Source organism: Festucalex cinctus, chromosome 10, assembly GCF_051991245.1.
Source record: "Festucalex cinctus isolate MCC-2025b chromosome 10, RoL_Fcin_1.0, whole genome shotgun sequence".
Classification (NCBI taxonomy): domain Eukaryota; kingdom Metazoa; phylum Chordata; class Actinopteri; order Syngnathiformes; family Syngnathidae; genus Festucalex; species Festucalex cinctus.
The window spans coordinates 23,447,460-23,468,272 of record NC_135420.1 but is presented as its reverse complement, the minus strand read 5'-3'; the positions used below and the strand labels follow the sequence as shown (position 1 = coordinate 23,468,272).

The window sequence follows — 20,813 nt, the reverse complement described above, 5'->3', positions numbered from 1 at the left end:
GTGGCCTACAACAGCTACTTGAGTGCGTTCTCCTTCTGTATTGTGAGTTTGACTGTTTGTCCCGTTCAAGAAACAGTTGAAAGTGCAGTAATGCGCTATAAATAAAACGAGCGAGTGAGGCCGAGCCGACGATGAAAGTCTTGAGGGATACGAAAAGGGCGGAAGGGCAAGCGATGATTTAGTCCGACTACTTGAAGACGACTGTAGGTGAGCCGGGGTGAATTTGAGGCTAAGCGATGTCGGATGTCGCACAAGTGTTGGAGGGGAGGCTGAGTTGTGGCCCACCTCAGCGGCCGGACAGCCTCGTAAGTAACTCTCGGTGAAAGGGGGACAACGGGAACAATCGAGGGAATCTTATTTACGCGCTCAGAGAGCGGAGAAGTGGAGGAAATTTTATGTGCGCTTGCCCGATTGAGGCCCCTTTTGAAGCTGGAAGACGTGCGATTGGCGATCACAGGCTGCTGTTTGGGATTAAGAACTCATTTTTCATTGTTAAAAGGAGACATGCTCATTTTTTCACAATGTAAAGCCGTTCCCAAGTGTCTTGTGCCACGTATGTGACGCGCTTTTATCAAAATGACTCATTGTTTAGGAATTACCGCACCATGATACTTTCTTCTTGTTGAAAAAGCAGTTTTATGGTTTTCATTCTGTTCCCTTACCGTTTCCAATGTGAACCAAACCATTACCAATCCTATACAATTGCACCGAACTGCGATTATTATTATTATTTTTTGGCATACCCTTACACCCCTTAACTCATTCACTCCCAGCCATTTTCACAGAAGCAATCCCGTTCGCTCCCGGCTGTTTTACTGGATTTTGACTGATTTTGCAAGGCCCACAGAATATTGTGTTCTCTTGCTATAAAAACATGGAACCTATCAAAAGAAAGATTAAAGTATCTTCTTTCATCAGGAGAAAAAAAGTAAGTTTCTATCTGTTTCCATTTTGCAGCAATTAGCATTAGAAGAGAGCTAAGTTTCATCAGTTTTCACAAATCTATTTAAAATGGTAAGTAATTTAGCTTTTTTTTCTAGATGGCCCTGGTTGATCTCCTTTGTTCTGCTGCCACCTGCTGGCCATTTGTGTAATAACTACCATTTCTACAACCATTTCTTTGCAGTTGAGAGGCTGCATCAAAGCCTTCTGTATGCTCTAACATAAAAAAACAAAAAAAACGTATAAATACGTCTTTGGGGCACTTAGAACATAAAAAAACGGACTTATACGTTATTGGGAGCAAATGAGTTAATAAATCCACATGATAATACACACACGCAAACAGATACAGACATATTGACAACGATGATATAGCTGTTCCGGAAAAGTTTCCAACACCGGACACGACTACATCCACACACAACCGCGCGCACACGTACAAGCCAGCAGGGGGAATTTCATCATCCGATTGTGCAGTGAGAAAGCTGACAGGTCAAGCGGAGGCTCTGAGAAAGTGGATTATTTTCCCGTTCTCTCGGTGGATGATGTTATCCTGTCGAGACGACGACGAGCCAAGTTGGGCCGCGATGGATGTGAGAATGTTGGCGTAGCACGAGTGAGTGGACTGATGGAGGAGTTTTCTTTTCTTTTCTTTTTTTTTGAGCTGGAGATGTACGAGGGCTGCATGATTTTAAAACATTCAAGTGGATGTATGAAAATGTCCATGTGTAAACATTATAGTTACCTTTTTTCTTTTTTTTTTGCTGATTTTTTTTGTGATGCTTTTGTAATGTCTAATCACGTTTTTTTTTGTTTTTTTTCAAATCTATTTTCTGCTTGATTTCAGCTTTTTGGCCATTTTTTCAAAGTCATCTGATATTTTTCTGTTTGAAGTAGGTTACTTCTCCACTCTATGTGGCAAGGGTACTAAATCACCCAAGCACTTATTGTTTTTCGCAACTGCATGTATTACTTCACACAAGTTTGCCTCTCTCCTACTACTCATCTTCTCTTCGTGATGAAGAGGAAGTCAACTTTAAACATTCCTTGACAATAATATGTTATATGAGAGTCTAAACATGACATTCTAAATAATATTATATTTTGGAATATGTGTTATGCAGCAAAATCCAGCCATTTTTATCCATCTCATGGGGCGGCCATTTTGCCACTTGCTGTCGACTGAAGATGACATCACAGTTGCTCAGTGGTCACGCAACGACCAATCACAGCTTACCCGTTTTCTGAAGCTGCGAAGTGGTTGTTGCCTCAGACCTGAGCAACTGTGAAGTCATTTTCACATGATGCTTAACTCATATTCCACTAACTATTAGCATTATTAACCAGAATACCGTATTTAGACTAGTGGGGCTGCATAGAACATATTGTTTATGATTTTGTTTTTGTTTTTTTTGGGAGGGGGGGGGGGACCTTTCCCTTTAAAGAAGTGAGGCTTTTTCGTTGACATGAAGCCATTGATTAGTGACTTATGCTATGTTGACAAGCGAACTTTGGCCTCCACAGCTCCACATTATGTTTCGCCACGTCAGCTAACTAGCTGTAGTTCATAGGTAGCCGCAAAATAGCGGCCACCAAGTATTCCCTGACACGAACAGCGGAAAACAACCTGGTGATGGGCAACTGTTTTATTTGAGTTCATCAGCAACTCTAAAACAGGCTGTTTTCGATGATACGAAATAATCCAACGATTTGCTTACTTCTTCACAAACACAAAATGAAAGTGGACATTGTAAACTTTCTTTCTTTCATTGAGATCTTTTTGACTCTCTCCTGGAGTTGTCCATACAATTTGTGCATTTCTGTCACACTTAGAAGTGAGCACAAAGGCATAATGACCATGTGTTACTGCAATTGGCCAGTAGGGTTCTATTAAATATGCCTTTTATACCACACACCCCAAAATACAACTCTTACTTAGACATAATATAAAATGGCTTTATTGACACAAACGTTCACATACATAAATTGCCACTAAAATGGACTGGCTAATCCTCTATTATTATGCTGCTCGTCGCCCGAAAGGAGATTTGTGTCGGACGTAAATCGACTTTTAAATGGAGAGTTTCACCCCGAGGTTAGCGTCCGTTTGCATCGAACGTCGGCGGTCGGCCACCTCATTGATCGCTGTTAAATGTTCAGATGGCCTGCAAATTGCGACTTTAAGCACAAAGGAGTGGAAGGAAAACCAAACCAGCGCGTGCGTATGTGTGAGCGTGTACACGATTGCTTGCCTGCGTCTGCTTGTGTGTCACTGTGTGACCTCCAACACATCAACCAACCTGCTTTGTTACCAGACACTTTTTTTGTTTTTTTTTGTTTTTTTACCTCACACATTACGGGAGCCGAGGGACCGAAGAGGGACTGCCCATTTTTTGTGCCAGATGCTAACATTCACACTAACACTGAAGGGGTGTGCGTACATCAGTCATGCAATGTGAGTCAGAAGGTTGCATAAAGGTGAACATGCACGGGGGGACTCGTAGACCTGTGTGTGCGTGCGTGCATTTACGCGTGTGTTTGCGAGATGACTTTATTTTTGCGTGCCAACACATATTTTTAACCTTCGCCTCGGCCTCCTTTGCTCCATTAACAAACAACAAAAGTTTGCAAACGGGTGTGCGTGTGTGTGCGTGTGTGTGTCACAGCTTCAACATGTGGTTCACATTTCCTCCACAGCCACATGTGCAAACACATAGTCCGAGCAAGGGCTTTGACTGACTCAGTAGGTGGCGCTAGGGAGCTGTAATCGGGTGCAACGACCTTTCTCTTGGAGTCATTTTGAAATTTGTGTCAAGTCAAGTCAAGTCAAGTCAAGTCATCTTGTCAGACAAATAAGTAGCCGGGAAGTAAGTATGAACAATTAATCAAATTCAAAACGACATTGCAATGCAGTAGAATGCATATTTCAAACAGCAATGGTTGTAATCTCAATTTAAATTATGACTGATTGATTTTTTTGTATTGTTTACAAGTATAATTGATATATCGATAAACTGTCTTACATATTAGTTCATGGATAACTTGCCTTTATTTTACTGTAAGCCTAACTTACCAACCCAAAACATTTGGGTATAATAAATCTGATGTAGTTTTACTGTAATACAGATTATGTATTGAGTTATTAAAAAAAAAATACACGAGAAGACCTTGAGGGAAAAAAAAAAGTATATTAAAGAGGGATGTAATGATATCCAAATGAGGTGTGGTGAGGTTGGCGAAAAAAAAAAAAAAAAAAAAAAAAGCTCAGTATATAGACATATTCATACCCATGCTCATCTTAATGGGCAGCTTCTCCTTGCTGGCCGCTTCCACGAGCTGCCGTCGCACCTCCATCACGCCTTCCTTGTGCTTGCTGGTGAGCATTGCCTCCCACAGTGAACGGGCGGCAGGTGACCTGGTAGCAAACGTGAAATGTGTTAATTTTTTTCTTGTATTAACGGCATAATGTTTATGTGTGGGGTTCCACAAGGCTCCATTCTATGCCCCATGATATTTATTCTTCAGTTACATAATACCACTTGGCCAAATTGTTAACAATTGATGATGCACATCCAATCATTCTCTTATCCTCACTTCAGATTGCGGATTACGATCGTGTCCACTGTCACCTCAACTTGCAAGTTGAGTTGCTAGGCAACAACAACAGACAGTGGACAAGATCGTCGTCCATTGCTGGAGCTCTCCATTGCAAACCGGCGAGACTTCCTTGTTCGCCGAGCTGCTCACTAGGCCAATGACAGGCAGTTTGCAATGGCGGAGTCCAACACAAGACACGCTTAGGACCGCCCCCTAATTTGAAAAACATTTTGACTTGGCAGGACGGCCCAAAAATGCCAAAATTCTAAATATATAAATGACTAAATAATAAATGACAAAATAACTAAATGACTAAATAAATAGATAACTAAATGACTAAATAAATAAATAAATGACTACATAATAAATGAAAAAAATAAATAAATTACTAAATAAATACATAAATAAATTATTAAATAAATAAATAAATGATATAAATAAACTAAATAAATAAATAAATGACAAAAACCGAAAACTGGTTTATTTCCATTTATATTTATTTTTTGGGATATAATTTTCGAATTATATTCTTTTATATTCATTTTTATTTTCACTTTGAGTCATTTATGTAATCATTTAGTCATTTATTTATTTTGAATTTTGGCAGTTTTGGTCCTCCAACCGGTACATGCTGGACTGGTTGACCAGTCAATCCCAGGGAACAAACTACCATTTCACCCTCACATTCAAACCTACAGACAATCAAGAGTCTGAAATGAACCTAACGTGTAGCCGCCTCACACACAATTCCAGGTAAACTGACAAATCAAGGGCGTAACAGTGCAGTGGAATTCTTTCACGTATTGCACAGATGTGTTGTTTACATTGACAAGACAGATGAGACGGGATCTCGTCAGTCTGAGATTGAGAGCGTGTCGACTCCCCTGCGGGACCCCGCACAGGAAAAAAGGCCGAATGAACACTGACTCAACATTTGGAATGTTCTCTCCATCCATGTTAATACTGTTGTAGTGTGTCAGAGCCTGCGGAGAGCAAAGCTCCTCTTGATAGCATCTCTCCCTGGTCTCCTTATCTCCTCGCTTACAGAACACTCTGATCCGCCTCGCTAATGGGACCTTAGCACAGGACGTGTGTGCGACACTATCAACATCTGCCAGAATGAACATCTAGGAAAATGACCAGATTTTGCCTAATATATTGCCTATATAAATAAGAACACGTTTTCATTCAAGTGCAAATCTCCAAAGACATCCTAATTAACAATTGCAAGTTTTAACCCAAAGCACAAGTCTGGAGACTTAACAAGTAGCCTATAGATTATTTCCCTGCTATATTATTATTACTATTATTATTATTATTATTATACAGCAGCCAAAGCTGAATTTAAAGTTAGGTGCACATTTTATTTTTCCTCCGGGGGCTAAAGGGCGGCTTGGTAGATAAAGGAGGACTGGGGGTCGGGGTGCTTAAATGGGGCTACACAGATTTCTGACAGTGATTAAAATGGGACTTTAAACTCTTGTCAATTAACATAAAAATGGGCAAATATGGCTACTAAATGCCAATGTGGTTGTATCTTTTAGTGCATTGATACAGTAATTTTATAGTACTTCATGAAGTTACAGTCAACGGTTACGGATTAAATTAGTACGAAACATTGAGTCATAGATTTGTGTTGAGGTAATCTGCTGCCACTAGGTGGCATTAGTGTTTTATGTTGGACATTTGTGAAAGAAACACTATTTTTTTTCTTTTCTTACTCAGATCAATTGGTAGACTGAAGCAACTCGTAAATTCCAAGACATTTTGTCCATTGTAAATTACAACTAGTCATCCGTTTCTACAAATACATCTAACTTTTTTTATTACATTTTTTTTATTGCTTAATTGTGTAATAGTGACTCCTTTGCCCAATGTTGCATTTAAAGTAAAACAAAAAAATGCATTCAAAATCTGTATGCCTCTCAAAATCGTATTTAATGCTTCTAAATGCTATTCAAGGCCTTGATTTCAGCATAAACCAGTTAATGACTTTTTAATGCTTTTTAATAATAGAGTATTTTTAACCTTTGTAAGTTTTTGCTGTATAAATTCTGAGGGCCCCAGAAAGACGAGCAACCACTTAGCCGAAGCTAATGGGGATCGTAAGAAAGAACTAGAAAAATATTGCGGATTTGGACTTGTCGCAGGTGGGTCGAGAAACCTGGGTTCTCTACAGATATGCGAAAACTAAGTCCAAAAGACACCTGTTAGTCACGTGCTCCAAATCCAAATGAATTGGAAACCATTCCAAGGAAATCCAAATTCACTCCATCTCATTCAAGAGAATTCAAACACCGATGACATATTTATTGCATTTCGCCTCTTTGATTTCCTGCAGCACTGACAGTTTGCTGTCGGGGGGACTAAACAAAAAAAAAACAAAAAAAAACATTCCCGTCTTTTACGTCTCTCTTACAAAATATTCAGAGACGGCGGCGTGCAGCGGGAGAAGCGGACAAAGAGCGAGTGGAGATAGATGGAGAGAGGGGGCGCTTGTTGACAAATGTGCTGCCTTTTTTTTTTTTTTTTTTTCCTTTTCTTCGTCATCGTCATCTTTTGTGCTTTCTAACTGCTGCCATGTGTTTAATATCAGATGTAATCTGTTCCAGACCTCAGGGCTGGACAAGGAGTTGGGGTGGGGGGGGGGGGGGGGGGGGGATTATCGCACTCGGATGGCCGCCATCTTTGCAGACGAGTAAAACAAAACAGAAAAAAAAAACAGCAAACACGACAGTCTGTTTAGTTGTTGCGAAAAAAAGATACACAAATATAAATCAGCTATTTCCCAACAATACGCACGCTTGCCTAAGTTGTGGGGAATTCCAGACGTTAGTCCAGACCGATGACATGCTTTCATTTCTGGAGAACATTATTATTCTTTTTTTCCACTTTTTTTTTTTTGGCAAGGGAGGGGGCAAATCGTGAAGTAACATCCCGCGTGTTTGACGTGTTTCAAATGCTACGCCTCGACTCGACCGTGTCCGAGGACGCGTACGTCTTCTTTTCTAGCGTGTTTGCAAAACATCTGAGTGTGTGTGCGTGTGTTCCCTCAGGACGAAAGAATGGATGAAATATGGTTCTCATTTGGCTCCGTGCCCACCCTTCACCACACGCACACACATCACCCCTTGACGCCTTCCCTGCTGGGCCATTTGGTCAGAAAAGGGGGCGGGGCTTCAAGCCGAAGTTCATAATGGCCCCAAACTAGGTGAGCAACACTCAACTTGGGAGCACTTGGGGTGGGGTGTTTGACAAATTTGCTATAAACCTGCCTAAAGGGGGCACTCTTGCACTCCTACTCGTCCTATTTAGTGCTGAAAGTGTGAGCGCTACAAAAGGTGGCTGAACATCACATAGTGTAAAGCAGGAGGAGGAATGAGTCGGCATATTTCAGTGATGAAATAACAGATGACTGTCTGCATGCATTAATGAGTGGGGGGGTGGGGGGTGGGGGGTTTAGGTGGGATTTGTTCCTGGAAGTGTGTGAGAAGGCAAAGAAGAATGTTTCTGTTTCCTGTGTGTGAATTCATTTTATGTATTGTGATTTATTTATTCTTTTTAGTACGGAGGAACCTCGAAGAGTGGTTAGTTTGGGTTTGGTTGGATTTTGAAAGAATTTCACCAAACTGTCGCTGTAAAAAATTAACAAGTAAGGATGTAACAATATCCAAACATCACGATACGATAATTATCACAATATTGTGGGGGAGTTGGCAATATTTAAAAAAGATCACAATATTGTAAGAAAAAAAAAAGAGCACAAAAAAAAAGAAGGCCAAAACATCCCTAATGAAAATTAAATTGCACTAATAAACTAGCCACTAGAGGGTGCTAGAACTGCACAAATGGAAATCAATCTGACTTTTTTAACTATCCATTGATTTTCGAAGTAAAAGCTTTTTTTTGGTTCAAAACAAAGATAATCAGTCCACTTTCATGGAGGACTACATAAATGGGAAAATATTTACTGAGGAGCTGAAATTGTGAGCATTTGGAAAAGATATCTAAACAATTTACTGATCATTAAAAATAATTGTCGATTCATTTTTAAATAGATTAGTTGTCGATTAATTGTTGCGCCTCTAACTTTTACACTTTCACACGATAGCCAAGTTGCTCAAATCTAGTTATGGGCTAAGCACAGTTGATACCTAAAGTTTCTCTTTTTTTTTTTTTTTTTTTAATACTACTTGGGTGGATGAGTAGTGAACACGTCCGCCTCCCAGTTCTGAGGGCTCGGGTTCAAGTCCAGGCTGCGGCCTTCCTGGGTGGCGTTAGCATGTTCTACCCGTGCCTGCGTGGGACTTCTCCGGGTACTCCAGTCTCCTCCCACATTCCAAAGACATGCTTGGCAGGTTAATTGGGCGGCGGGCGCTATGGAATGGAGGTATGCTTGTGAGTGTGGATGGTTTTTCGTCTCTGTGTGCCCTGCGATTGGCTGGCAACCAGTCCCGGGTGTACCCCGCCTACTGCCCAAAGCCAGCTGAGATAGGCTCCAGCACCCCCCGCGACCCTTGTGAGGAATAAGTGGTCAAGAAAATGAAAAAAATGGAAATGGGAAAAGGGAGGCGACGATTTGAGGGAGGCGTTTGCCTGTTTCACGTCAAACAACACACCTGTTAAGAACGGCCATGCTCGACCATAGAATGGGACAACTCAAAAAAGGGACTTTAGAGGTGTACTTTTGTGGACATTTGATGAAATTCCGATGATCGTACAGCATCAGGGGCGCTCGGACTGTCTTCATTTATGTATGACGCACTCTTGTACTTGCATAAAAACTTCATGTCATGATTCACGAGTGAGTCACACAGAATAAATACCATCCCTAAACAACATTCCGGGACGGGATTCAAATTTCTCGTAGGGCTCTATTAGCTTTTATTTTCCCGCTCACCTCTAACAGAATAATGTTGTCCGTTTGGCTGAGCTATCTGCCGCAGCTGCGACGCACAATTACGTTTTCTTTGTAACGGGCAACAGAACACAACCAAAAAAAAAACAGGGTCCAATAAAAAGCATAGGAGGAACCGCAACTGGAGTGAGAACATGTGTTTGCGCGAGGCCTGTCCAAAAACAACACAGCTTTTACGTCGCCTTTCATTTCAGACGCTTGTTGACCTGTCTGTTGTTGACAGCTGGGAAAGTTCAGAGCTGCACGGCGCTGAAGTCTTTTCAGGGGGGACGTTTGGAGCGTGTCAGCACCTACGCACGTCACACCTCGAACGTTATGGCAACCATAACGCAACCGACTGCGCGGCAAATGTGCTCCGGTGTATGAAGACGATCCGAAAGATGTTGCACTGTGAAGTTTGTGCAACAGATGTGCCACAGGAGGAGACGAGAGGCAGAAGCATTGAGCGTCTGTGTGTCCTGGCAAGAGCGACAGAGAAATGACCCAGCAGATTTATGGATGGGGGTGGTATTGAGGAGGGGCGGGGACTGCAGCAGGATGTGAGTAGAAGAAGGGAGACACGACTACAAATAAAACGTGAATGCAACGAATAGCCCCTCGTGCCTGCTTTTTCATGGCGAATCCTCAAAATGATCATCAAACATTGACGATTAGATTTGCCTCGATTGGACGGTGTTCAGCCATTTGTCTCAGATCCCTGCTTCTGATTGGGGCTTATCTGGTCCAATCCCATCGCAGGAGCTCCCAAGTGCCTTGGAATTTACCCAAAAATGGCTGCTTCAAACAAAAATGGCCGACTTGGTGTTCACTTTCAAGCAGACGAGACTTTTTCATGGTTCTTGTGATGATGGACATGTCGATCGGGTTCGAACTTTTCAAATCCTCGAAATGATCATCCACCGTGATCCTCAATCTTCGCATACATTAGATGGCATCGGCAAAACATCTTAGCGAGTTAGCGTCAACAACCTATCTAGGACACCACTGTGATGTCATAATTTGCATGATCAATTATGTCATTGATTGGATCAGAAAAATAAGACATTACAGCAAAAACTGAAAAAAATACAAATAAAATAAAAAACTGAAAGATGAGGTATGTTCAAGCATTTTTTTCCTTCATTGCGTTTTTTTAAACAATTTGGGGAGTATCATTTATATTTTTTTTCCACTGCATTTCAATGGACGTCAATTAAACGTGATTTTCACTACGACAGGGGTCGACTGTTGAGTACAGATACACGATCAAAATCGGTGAGTATTTTTTTTTTCCCCCAAACTCACTGATCACTGATTAACCTAAAAAATCCTGCTAGTGTAAAGTCTTTTTTTTTTTTTTTTTTTTTTTTAATATACAGTACATAAACAAAATACATTGACATATAGACATATTGGTCCATCTTGTCACTGGATCAGTGATCGTTTTTGTTTTTTTTAAAACTCATTGATTGATGATCAATTAACGGCTCCAAAAATCCTGATTGTGCAAAGTCCGATTTTCAAGTCAGTTTGTCAACGCATGACTCCTTGTGTTGAGCCTCATTGCTGACTAGCATGTTGCAGGACAACGTGGCACTCCAATAAAAGACGATTCGATACGTATGTTGATACAATAGGGTACAATTCAAGGACGGTAGAATCTAAAGTGGAACAATTCCATTCGATTAGATTCAATGGGATAATGATTTGACCTGAAAAGGTACGACTCAGTTCAAGAGGGTATGATACAAACGAGATTCTTGTCGAAAGTAGTTTTTCCCGATTGAAATCGGTTTTCATTTCCCCCCCAGTAAAAACCCATTAAATATGAATATTTCAAAACCTACAATATCGTGAGGGTGCAAACATCATTATATACTTGTAAGGATTCACAGTAAATGCAAGTAAATGCTACGATTGCTATTAATACAAAATGAAGTGAAGAAGGCTTTATTGTAAGCACTCCGGAGGAAGTCTGAGGGGGGCTTTTTATCATTTCCAATGAAAGGCAACAGCGTGGGCTCTTTGAAGGAGTTGGGCAAGAGGATCTGAAGCGTTATCTGTGCGGATGTTTGATCCGGCTGTTTCGGAATAAATGTGCAGTACTGTCCTTTGGTGGAAACGCAATAAAAGAGCATCAAACGGATGCACAAAAAAAAAAACAAAAAAAAAAACAAGGTTATGTTATCTGGGGCTTGACGGGAACAAGCTGCTCAGGTGAAAGCCGTCCGCTGCGCTGGCTTCACACATGGTCGACGTCCTCAGCATGTGAGGAGGCCAACAGCACGACTAAGACGTGAACTTTTTTTTTTTTTTTAATATTTGATATCTGTCTCATCTGAAGTTGAAGCCATCGCTGTTGATTAAAAGCCTGATAACATCTTAGAAGTAAAAAAAAAAAAACCTGGCACGGTTCAGTGTTGATATGATAAAGGGTGGATTTTTTAATTAATAAAAATACTATTTTAGTTTAATCTTTAATTTATGACAGAGATAAGACACGCAACACACAAAAGGTAATTTTGTGGAAGGAAAGGCAAATCAGAACTTACAAATCACCCTGTAGGATAGAACATGAGAACCTTCAGTCGATTTTAACAAAATACAGTGTTGCCCACAATAGAAAAACCTCACCACAAAACAAGAAGTCACAAAAAGTAGTAGCGTGATCCAAAATTTAAGGTACAAACCAGCTACAAATATGCCCCCGCTCGAGTGAAACCAAAGTGTACTGCAATGCCCTCACATGTGGGCAAGGAGAGCCAAAGTCACCAATGCACTTTCAGCCACATAGGACATGTAAGCACTCACAAGGAGCTACTGTCGACCACCACTCACACCCAGACGCTCACAAATGGACGAACAGACCAACATGGCCGCAGCTCCTGATGTCACTCAGTAAGCCACACCCATTAGAGGCACGCATTCAACACACAGATACGACAGTACGTGGGGTCATTACATTCACAATTGTTGCATTTGCCTTAAGAAGACAAACTTTATCGAATATCGGTATCGGCAAATCCTCAAATTCAAGTGACTTGGACTTGGGTGCAAAAAAATGTGATCGGGACATCCCTAATTATTTCTATTAAGTTTTTATACTATATAGTGCTATTTTTATTGAATAAAAAAAATTGCATTTTCGGGGTGTAATGGAACAAATTCAAGACATTTCAATTCATTTTAATGGGGGAAATTGATTTGATACTTCACAAATTGGCATCTCATTGTCACTTCATTGGATTGGCAAAGGCCAATAAATACCAAAACTATTAAGGCGCTGGTGTGATTTTTTTTTTCTTTTGCCGGATCTCTGTGTGAAAGACATTTAAATTTGTGCTTGTACCGTTCACACCAATCTTACACGCAACCTTAAATATAGCCTGCACAATGAGTGTGGCCAGTTTTCCTTCATCTCTTAGAGCTCGTCTGTCATTAGCACGTCTACCTCTGCTTTACATGATGCCAAAACGGCAATTTTTTTTTGTGTTCCCCAGTGCGGAACAGAAATAGGTGTTTTTCATTCTGCGCAATATGCCAGGCACATTTGAGGGAGATGGCAGCCCCACCGTATGTTTCCTCATGGCGAGGGTGCGGTCGGATACGCGGAACCAGATCTCCACCTTGGCCACCCATGCACTCTCACACACACACACACACACACACACTCCCCCAAACAGGATCAAGGTCCGAGGAGGAGCCAGGTTGAGGGGAAACTCGGTGCCCTCTTCCAGTGGGATACAGACGCACCACACAGGGCGAGGAAAGGATTTTCGGAGCCAAGCACAGCACAGACGTGGCGGCGAAGGTAGCCGACCGCAAACTTTCACTCCACATGGCACACGTTTATTCAACTCTGCACTTTGGGTTTATTCGACAGCTCAGGAAACCCTGAGAAAAGGTGCGCAGAGACACGGCGGAACCGCAAGGTCAAGGGCGGGGTTGTCAAGGCCTAACAATCCCCCTGACAGGTTACAGACACACACAAAAAAAAAAAAAAAAAAAAAAAAAAAAATGATGGTAATTGCAAAGTAAGTGTGGGGTCTACCCACCACCCACCAAGTATTTGGGGACGGAGGACATGCTAATTTCCGCAAATAACCTGGAATCACTCGAAGGAAATATCCTGCTACGCTAACCCAACTTTTAACAACAACAGAAAAGCCCTCGTCAAAACACAGTGAGTTTTAAAAATAACCGGACAAATCATAGCGTAGGTGTGTCAACATCAACATCCAGTAGGAGGAAACGCTTCACAGAGACGCGAAACGGCGCAGAGACAACCACCAGGTTTAATGAGGTGCAGCAGTGCGTCCGTTTTATTTTCTTTCTTTCGTGGAATTTAAAGCTCATTCATGGCAAAAAAATATTTCATAATACTGAACAGCTTAATGTGCTTCCTTTTTTTTTTTTTTTTTTTTTTTGACAAGCGAAACATCCATATTCTTTTTAACAAAGTGTAACGTCAATGTTTTGTGTTTTTTTCCTTTTTCTTTTTTGACATAGCGTAACATCATTAGTTTATCTTCTTTTTGGAAAAGTACAATTGTTTGTCTTCTTTCTATATGTGTGCACTCAATAGTTTTTAGGCAAGTGCAAAACCAAATAATTCCTAGTCTTCTTAGGAAAGTTCATCATCAAAATGTTTCTTCTTTTTAGGAAAGTGCGACTTTTGAAGAAATTGCAACATCAATGTTTTTTGTTGTTGTTTTTTTTCATGAAAGTGCAATGTCAATGGTTTTTGTCATCTTTTTAGGAAAGCACAACATCCTTAGTTTGTCTTAATTTTGGGGAAGTGCAACATTACTAAATTGTGTTCTTTTTTTAAACATGCACCCAATAGTTGGTCTTCTTTTTATAAAACTTCAAAATCAATTTTTAGGAAAGTACAACATAAAACGAGTTATTTTTAGGAAAGTGAAACAAACATTATATGTTGTCATTGTTTTCATTGGGAAATGTAACAATCAATAATCCGTCTTTTTAACAAAGTTCAACATTTGTAGGTTGTCTTCTTTTGAGAAAAGAGCAAAATCAATTTTATCTTAATTTTAGAAAGGGCAACATTAATGGTTTGTCTGTTTATGAAGGTGCAACATCAATTCGTCACCAACTTGGGAAAGTGAAAAGTTTGGAGTTATTCTAATGAAAGTACAATATTATATTAACATTTGATCTTCTTGGTAGAAATATTCAACATCAACTGTTTGTCTTCTTTTTGTTAACTGCAATATAAATAGATTGTCTTCTTTTTATGGAAGTGCAACATCAATAGACTGTCTTGTTTATTTGGGGGGTTTTTCCGTAAAAGAAATTGCGTTATTTTTAAGTTGACGTGCATGTTGGCGTAAACAAACACAAGCTGCTTCCTTTGAAAGGATTTGCACAAGAACATTAAAGAGCATTGTCTCAAACACAGCACTCGAGTAAATTGGGAAATCTGCGTTTTGTTGCCATGTTTTCCTTAGCGAACATCTGCGACGAGGCTCGACTGGGACATCTGTTCTGCAAAATGCCAGACTATAACACTCAAGCTGATCGCTCATTATGGTTGTGCACTGCACACACTCCACATCATCTTGCTTTTAATAGATTTGAACCAACTAAATCAAAAACATCTCAACGTTTTACTTGACTTTGGCATACGAAGAGGTTATGCTAACATGAACGTGACATCATTCACTCAACACCAGAGAAAATACCCTATTTAGGAGGTGATGTATGAAGCTGTTTGCTCCAGACTAGATCCTGCTTCCTTGTTGCTTAAGAGCATGCTAATGTTAATGCTGTAATGCGGGGATATGCCCGACCTCAAAACCTTCATGTGCTGTAAACAATAAAACAAAACACGGTTGATGATGAGGATGCTGGGCATAGTCATCGTTGAGTAATTGATCATGAGGAATTCTGTTGATTGTGGGGAATTAACTACTAATAATTCAACTAGTTTTGTTGACCGAAGAAACAAGATAGCTCATATCCAACCATGTGGAAAACTTGGATTCATAATCATAATCTATTTTGTATTGTTATATTTTTATTTACCAATACAGATACACACACATTTAAAGATACATCCATACAGATGTTTAAAAAACATTATTAATTCTTAAATTAGTTTAATTTCTTCAAAAATCATTATATAATATAGACGTGATGTAGCAGCAAATCATCTATATAAGCAAGTGTTGTTTTTATTTTATTTTTTATTTTTTTATTATTACTACATTACCGATTAACTTTAATGTCATTTTAGTTTCAGTGAATTATTGAATTACATTTTATAATCACAAATTACTAAGTAACTGAATCTCAGGCAAATCTATTGCACTCAATTTGCAGTATGTTTTTTTTTTTCCACCTTTGCTTTTTAATTTAAAGCTATTTTTGACCCTCAAATGAAGGCAGGTGCTGAAATACAGCGTTTGCATATGCGGTACATTCACTTAAGTGTGTTTGTGTACGCGTCGTCATGCATTCCTGTGTTCGCTTGCAGGGACTAATAAAGCAATAAAAGCCACAAGAGGTCTTCTCGGTCCCAGTCTCGCTGCGACCACATGAATGGGGCGAGGCGGGAATGGAACAAATGATGTGGGCCCGATCTCGGCCATGTACAACACGTGTTGGCCGCATAGCTTGACGCAACCGCTGGCACCTCACTTGTGGTGCTCGTATATGACAAGCAGTCCCATTCGGTGCGCGGGTGAACGTTATAGGCTCTCAAGTGGAAACAAAAAAATCCTCACGAATGATGTTATATGTGCATTTGGGGTCAGTCAATGCAACTATTATTAGATTAATGATTATAAGTATTGTCAGTGGTAAATTGTGGTTACATTCCATTGTTTTTTTTCTTATATATGCGTAATATGTTACGCATTGAGCTGGCGGGCTTTCAAATAACAGTTTTTGGTGTCCAAGTATAAAATTAAATTCCCTTTTGCTTAAATACGTTTAAATGTGTTTAAAGTAGGTGGGAGGAGTAAACCTATTAAAAAAAAAAAAAAGAAGTATGTGGCCATTATATATTAGCACTATTTATCCTTGTGTGGCAGCATCACAAAAAGCTAAAAGAAAAACAAATATAAAATAATAAATATTTGACTCACTGAGGTTGTGCCAGGCAGCCCGGTGCCACGCAATTCTCTGAACCTGGACCGATCAGCACGCCAGTCAGTTCTCGCATGTCGACCTGCACGTCCGTCACGTGACCCGGCAGAGGTTTCAGCGCCGTCAATATCTTCTCTGCCAGGCTGTCACCATGGTGACCGACAGCACCTTTTTTTTTTCACAGCAGGGGAAAAAAAAAAAAACAGTCTTAGGGAATGTCTCTCACAAGTAATATATTGTAATTTTTATAATGAAACACAAATTATCTGCAAGGATCATTATTTTATAAAACCTTCAGGCTTCTACAAGAATGCAAAAAAAAAGAAAAATAGTCAAGAAAAGCCTACAAGAACATCTGAACTTTATTTGGTGTTAATCAGAGGCACAAATTGTGGCAGGTATGTTCTCACTCCCATTTAAGATGAATTTGAATGTACGGTAATTGGTTAATTCTCAACAACTGATATGATGAAGTTATTAGTTACATTAATTGTAATCGGCTGACCAATTTATTAGGCCGATATTAGCTCTTATTTTTTTTTATTTATTTTTTTAATCGACAATAAACTGCCGATTATTTTTCTAATTGCTTTTTTTTTTTTTTTTTTTACATTTTTTTTTACACATTAAAACATCAGACAAACGTAAATGATATATGACATGACAATGTATATTGTTAGAGTCAAAAGTTCTGCCTGTATTTCATATCTTTATTGTTGTGTTAAGGTAGCAAAAAATAAGCTATTTTATTTTGGATATTTTCTTAATTAATAGGCAGATTAATACATTTTCAGAATTTTATTTTTCCAAATGTCGTAGTTGGCGTCGACCTAAAAGATATCCATATGTTAGGCCCTAAATTAAAAATGGGAGTTTAGACTTTTTATATGCACTACAAGTGACCTGGACAAGAAACAAGATGTACCCGTGATGTCCATGGTGCGGTCCACAAAGATGATGGAGGCTTTATTGGGAGCCGTCTTCCTACGGTTCTTAGCCTGGGGGTGACCTGCCAGCTCCCCAGCAATGAGGCGACTCATGGGGCCCACAGCGAAGCTCTCCTCCCTGGTGCCGGTGGCCTCAAACAGGGCGTTCAATGCCCCCGTCAACGCCTTGATCTCCAACTGCAGCTCGGCGGGGAGCGCGTGCATGTCCACATCCAGCAGGCTGGCGAAGCGCTTCTTGCCCGGCCGCTTGGCGTTGAGGGCGCGTAGATCGGGCGGTAGCAGCGGGAAGAGGCGCGCGAAGGCGGGCGCCAGGAGTAGCTGCTGTGACACGGGGGCGAAGGACAGCGGCACGTGCAGGACCTCGGCTGTGTAGTTCATGTCGCCCATCCACTCGCACAGCTTGTCCTCCAGCTGTTCAAAGACGGGCGTGGCGCCGTCCAAGTCCGCCGACGGCGCCACGTTGTTGGCGAGCAGGTGCAGCGGGTGGGACACGGCCGTGATCACTACGCAGTACTGCAGGTGGCTGAGCGAGATGATGTCCTTTAGGGTGTCCACGGTGCGTCCCTTCAACAAGGTGCTCACCTGGAGATGGAAAATGTCAAGTTCCATAAATGGGCATGGGTCAATTTGACCTACTGCATGTTAATTTATACAAAAATGAATAACGGAACTCTATTTAATTCATTTTCATAACTCACATTTCTTGAAATAACATTACTCAGTTACTTTGTGAACAAATGACAACAATTTAACGGCCATTTCACGTCTTTTACAGATATTTACCTTCCTTTATTGACTTCTACTCATCTTTAGTAGGTTAACTTGCAGTTGAGTTATGCTTTCCACTTCACCCCTTACAATACCTCGAACGTATGCCTCACAATTCCCATGGCACGTTATCCAGCCAAACCGTTTGTTTTTCTTATTATTGCTCACCACAAACACCGCCTTGGGCTCGTCCTCGCCACACGACTCGAAGCTGGAGAACTGCTTCACGTTTCGAGCTCCGGCGTCGAACAACGCGGCGGCACCGCCGGCGCTCCAGTGGAGGACTTCCGCGCAGGGGTCGTCCATGAAGACCACCGCCCGGTTCACCTTGGCCAGAACCCGGTCCCACATTTGCACCGGGAAGTCCCACACCGCCTCCGGAGTAAGCATTTCGGCCACACGAGAAGAGACGGCGGCTCAACGAGTGACAGCTCAGCCCGGAAGAAAACAAACGCGTTGATGACGTGTCAGTGCTGCGTCGCGTGTATTCTACGTCACAGCTGCGGAGCAGCGTTGCCATGGCGAAGCAGTATTATGCAACAGCAAGATAGATAGATAGATAGATAGATAGATAGATAGATATTTTTACAATATTATTATTATATGTTCAGGCCACATTTGAATGCAAAATACTGGATACTTCATTAGGTACACGTAGATGAGCAACAGAGGTCCAAGCAGTATTTTATTTTTTATTTTTTATTTTTTATTGATTTCATTTTAAACTATAGAATTCTCTCCATGTCATTACTGTATTTTATAAACTGTATTTATCTTATCAAATCAATATACAGTTCTTATTATTTTGATATTTCTTGTTTCTTGTCTAAATAATTTATTTTCCTTAACATTTATTTTATATTATTTATCTTATACAGTATACCCATAATTAATGAAGTGCCTTATTTGCCTCTCATGTATGGAAATTTATTATTTGTCAAAATTATATGTACCTATTTCAAAATGTTTTTAGTGATTAAATTGCAACTCCTTTGGGCTGTCACTATACTATACTATACTATACTATACTATACTATACGCACACAACTATAACAACAAACATATTGTTAAATACAGTACTATATGGATTGTACTTATGTGCCTAATACTCTGACCACTGTATGGTTTTCAGCATAATACATCATAGGTAAGAGGGCTTAATTGCAATTAACATGCCTTCCTTCTGCTGCCATTCTATTTCATAACATAAGTGGATTGTAGTGAGGCGTATTTCACTTTTAAAGCTCATTATAGCTGCAATATATGTGAGCAACGGCAGTCCTGTGAAATGCATCTAATGCTGAAAGCAATCATGCGGGGAACAATGGGGGCTAATTCAAGTCCCGTTAAATCCTCTACACCGGGCTGCATTCCATTAATACTTCCAACTGGATGTGTTTGCCATTGAACTGTGGTGCATTCAGGTAAAATCAGAACATAGGAGAAAAGCAACCTCACCTAAATTCCACTTTTGATATTCTGATTTATTTGTGGAATAAGAATTGGGCAAATTAATCCAACTGTTTTCACCAAGTTTAGAACGCTGCCATTTTGATCGAGTGCTGCCTTCTGCTGTCGACTGAAATTGACATTAAAGTGCCCTCGAGCTCGCATTGCGAAGGTCACGGCTTACCTGTTGCTGTTGGAGGGGTTTGCCAGCTCGCATTAAGCTTGGTTTATGGTTGACGCATCCGTGAAGCCAAAGTGCGGCAAAAATACGTCATTTAAGCAACCACTGTCTTACGTGTGAAATTTCAAATTTTCTGCAAGTGTTGTTCGTATGCCATAGAAGGTCTACACTGCCCCCTAAAGTCTGGGAGAATATCGGCTAACAGTGGGGCAAGCCATAAAGAGTTTAACTTTACTTAGTTTCAGAGTAAAATGCAGGTGGGAGTGACCATGAACAGCTTGAAAAAAGCAGTTTGAAAATTTGTTCCTGCTTTTTTGCTGCTTCAACCTCAACTCAAATTTTTGCTTACATCTCAAGACATGAAATCAGTCAAGCGACGGCTCATATCTCCAAAACTCGTTAGTCCGTTCACTCGTAAGTGGAGGTACCACTGATTTATTTTTATCCCCTACTCTTGACTAACTCCTCATGACAGAAAGGGGTTAGTGTCCCATCTGTGTGTGCGTGTGCATGCGTGTGTGTGTGAACATGCTTGGCGGGGGTGTGAATGTGATGACTATAAAGAGCCTGTTTGGCGAAGACGAGCCAAGATGACCCAGTTCAGGAGTTTTAATGCGTTAATGGAGCCGCGGGAGTTGTTGCGGGGACGTAAGGGAGCGAGATTAGGACGTGTCCTGTTTTTTTATCTGTTAAAAAACAACGTTACATAAATGCACATCTGACATTTTAGGCGGACGCGATATATCCTAACTCTTGCCATTTTTTTTCCCCCAGAGTTCAATGATTGTCTGTTTTCAATCCTATTTAAATTGTGAAAAAAAAACCCATCACATTTAGCCACACAACTAAGCGTGATGTGTTTCTTCTATGAAAAGTTGACTGCTGTTTGCTGAGTGCACAAGAAGCAGCCGCACTGCAC

The 20,813-nt window shown here is 40.6% G+C and overlaps 1 protein-coding gene across 2 annotated transcripts in view; it reads right to left on the bottom strand.

Annotated features, from left to right (window-relative positions):
- The window catches only part of scfd2 (sec1 family domain containing 2), a 93,742-nt gene that overhangs the window by 71,155 nt on the left and 1,774 nt on the right, over nucleotides 1–20,813 (bottom strand). The window contains exons 1-5 of one of the 2 annotated variants that reach the window (XM_077535240.1): nucleotides 19,898–20,044; nucleotides 18,433–18,639; nucleotides 17,475–18,078; nucleotides 16,549–16,717; nucleotides 4,230–4,357 (exon numbers count right to left, since the gene is read on the bottom strand). In XM_077535240.1, coding sequence (XP_077391366.1) covers nucleotides 4,230–4,357; nucleotides 16,549–16,717; nucleotides 17,475–18,078; nucleotides 18,433–18,639; nucleotides 19,898–19,930 — 1,141 coding nt within the window. In that variant the 5' untranslated portion in view covers nucleotides 19,931–20,044. Of the gene's footprint in view, nucleotides 1–4,229; nucleotides 4,358–16,548; nucleotides 16,718–17,474; nucleotides 18,079–18,432; nucleotides 18,640–19,897; nucleotides 20,045–20,813 lie in introns of those variants that run through there. The other variant, XM_077535239.1, reaches the window with a different exon arrangement.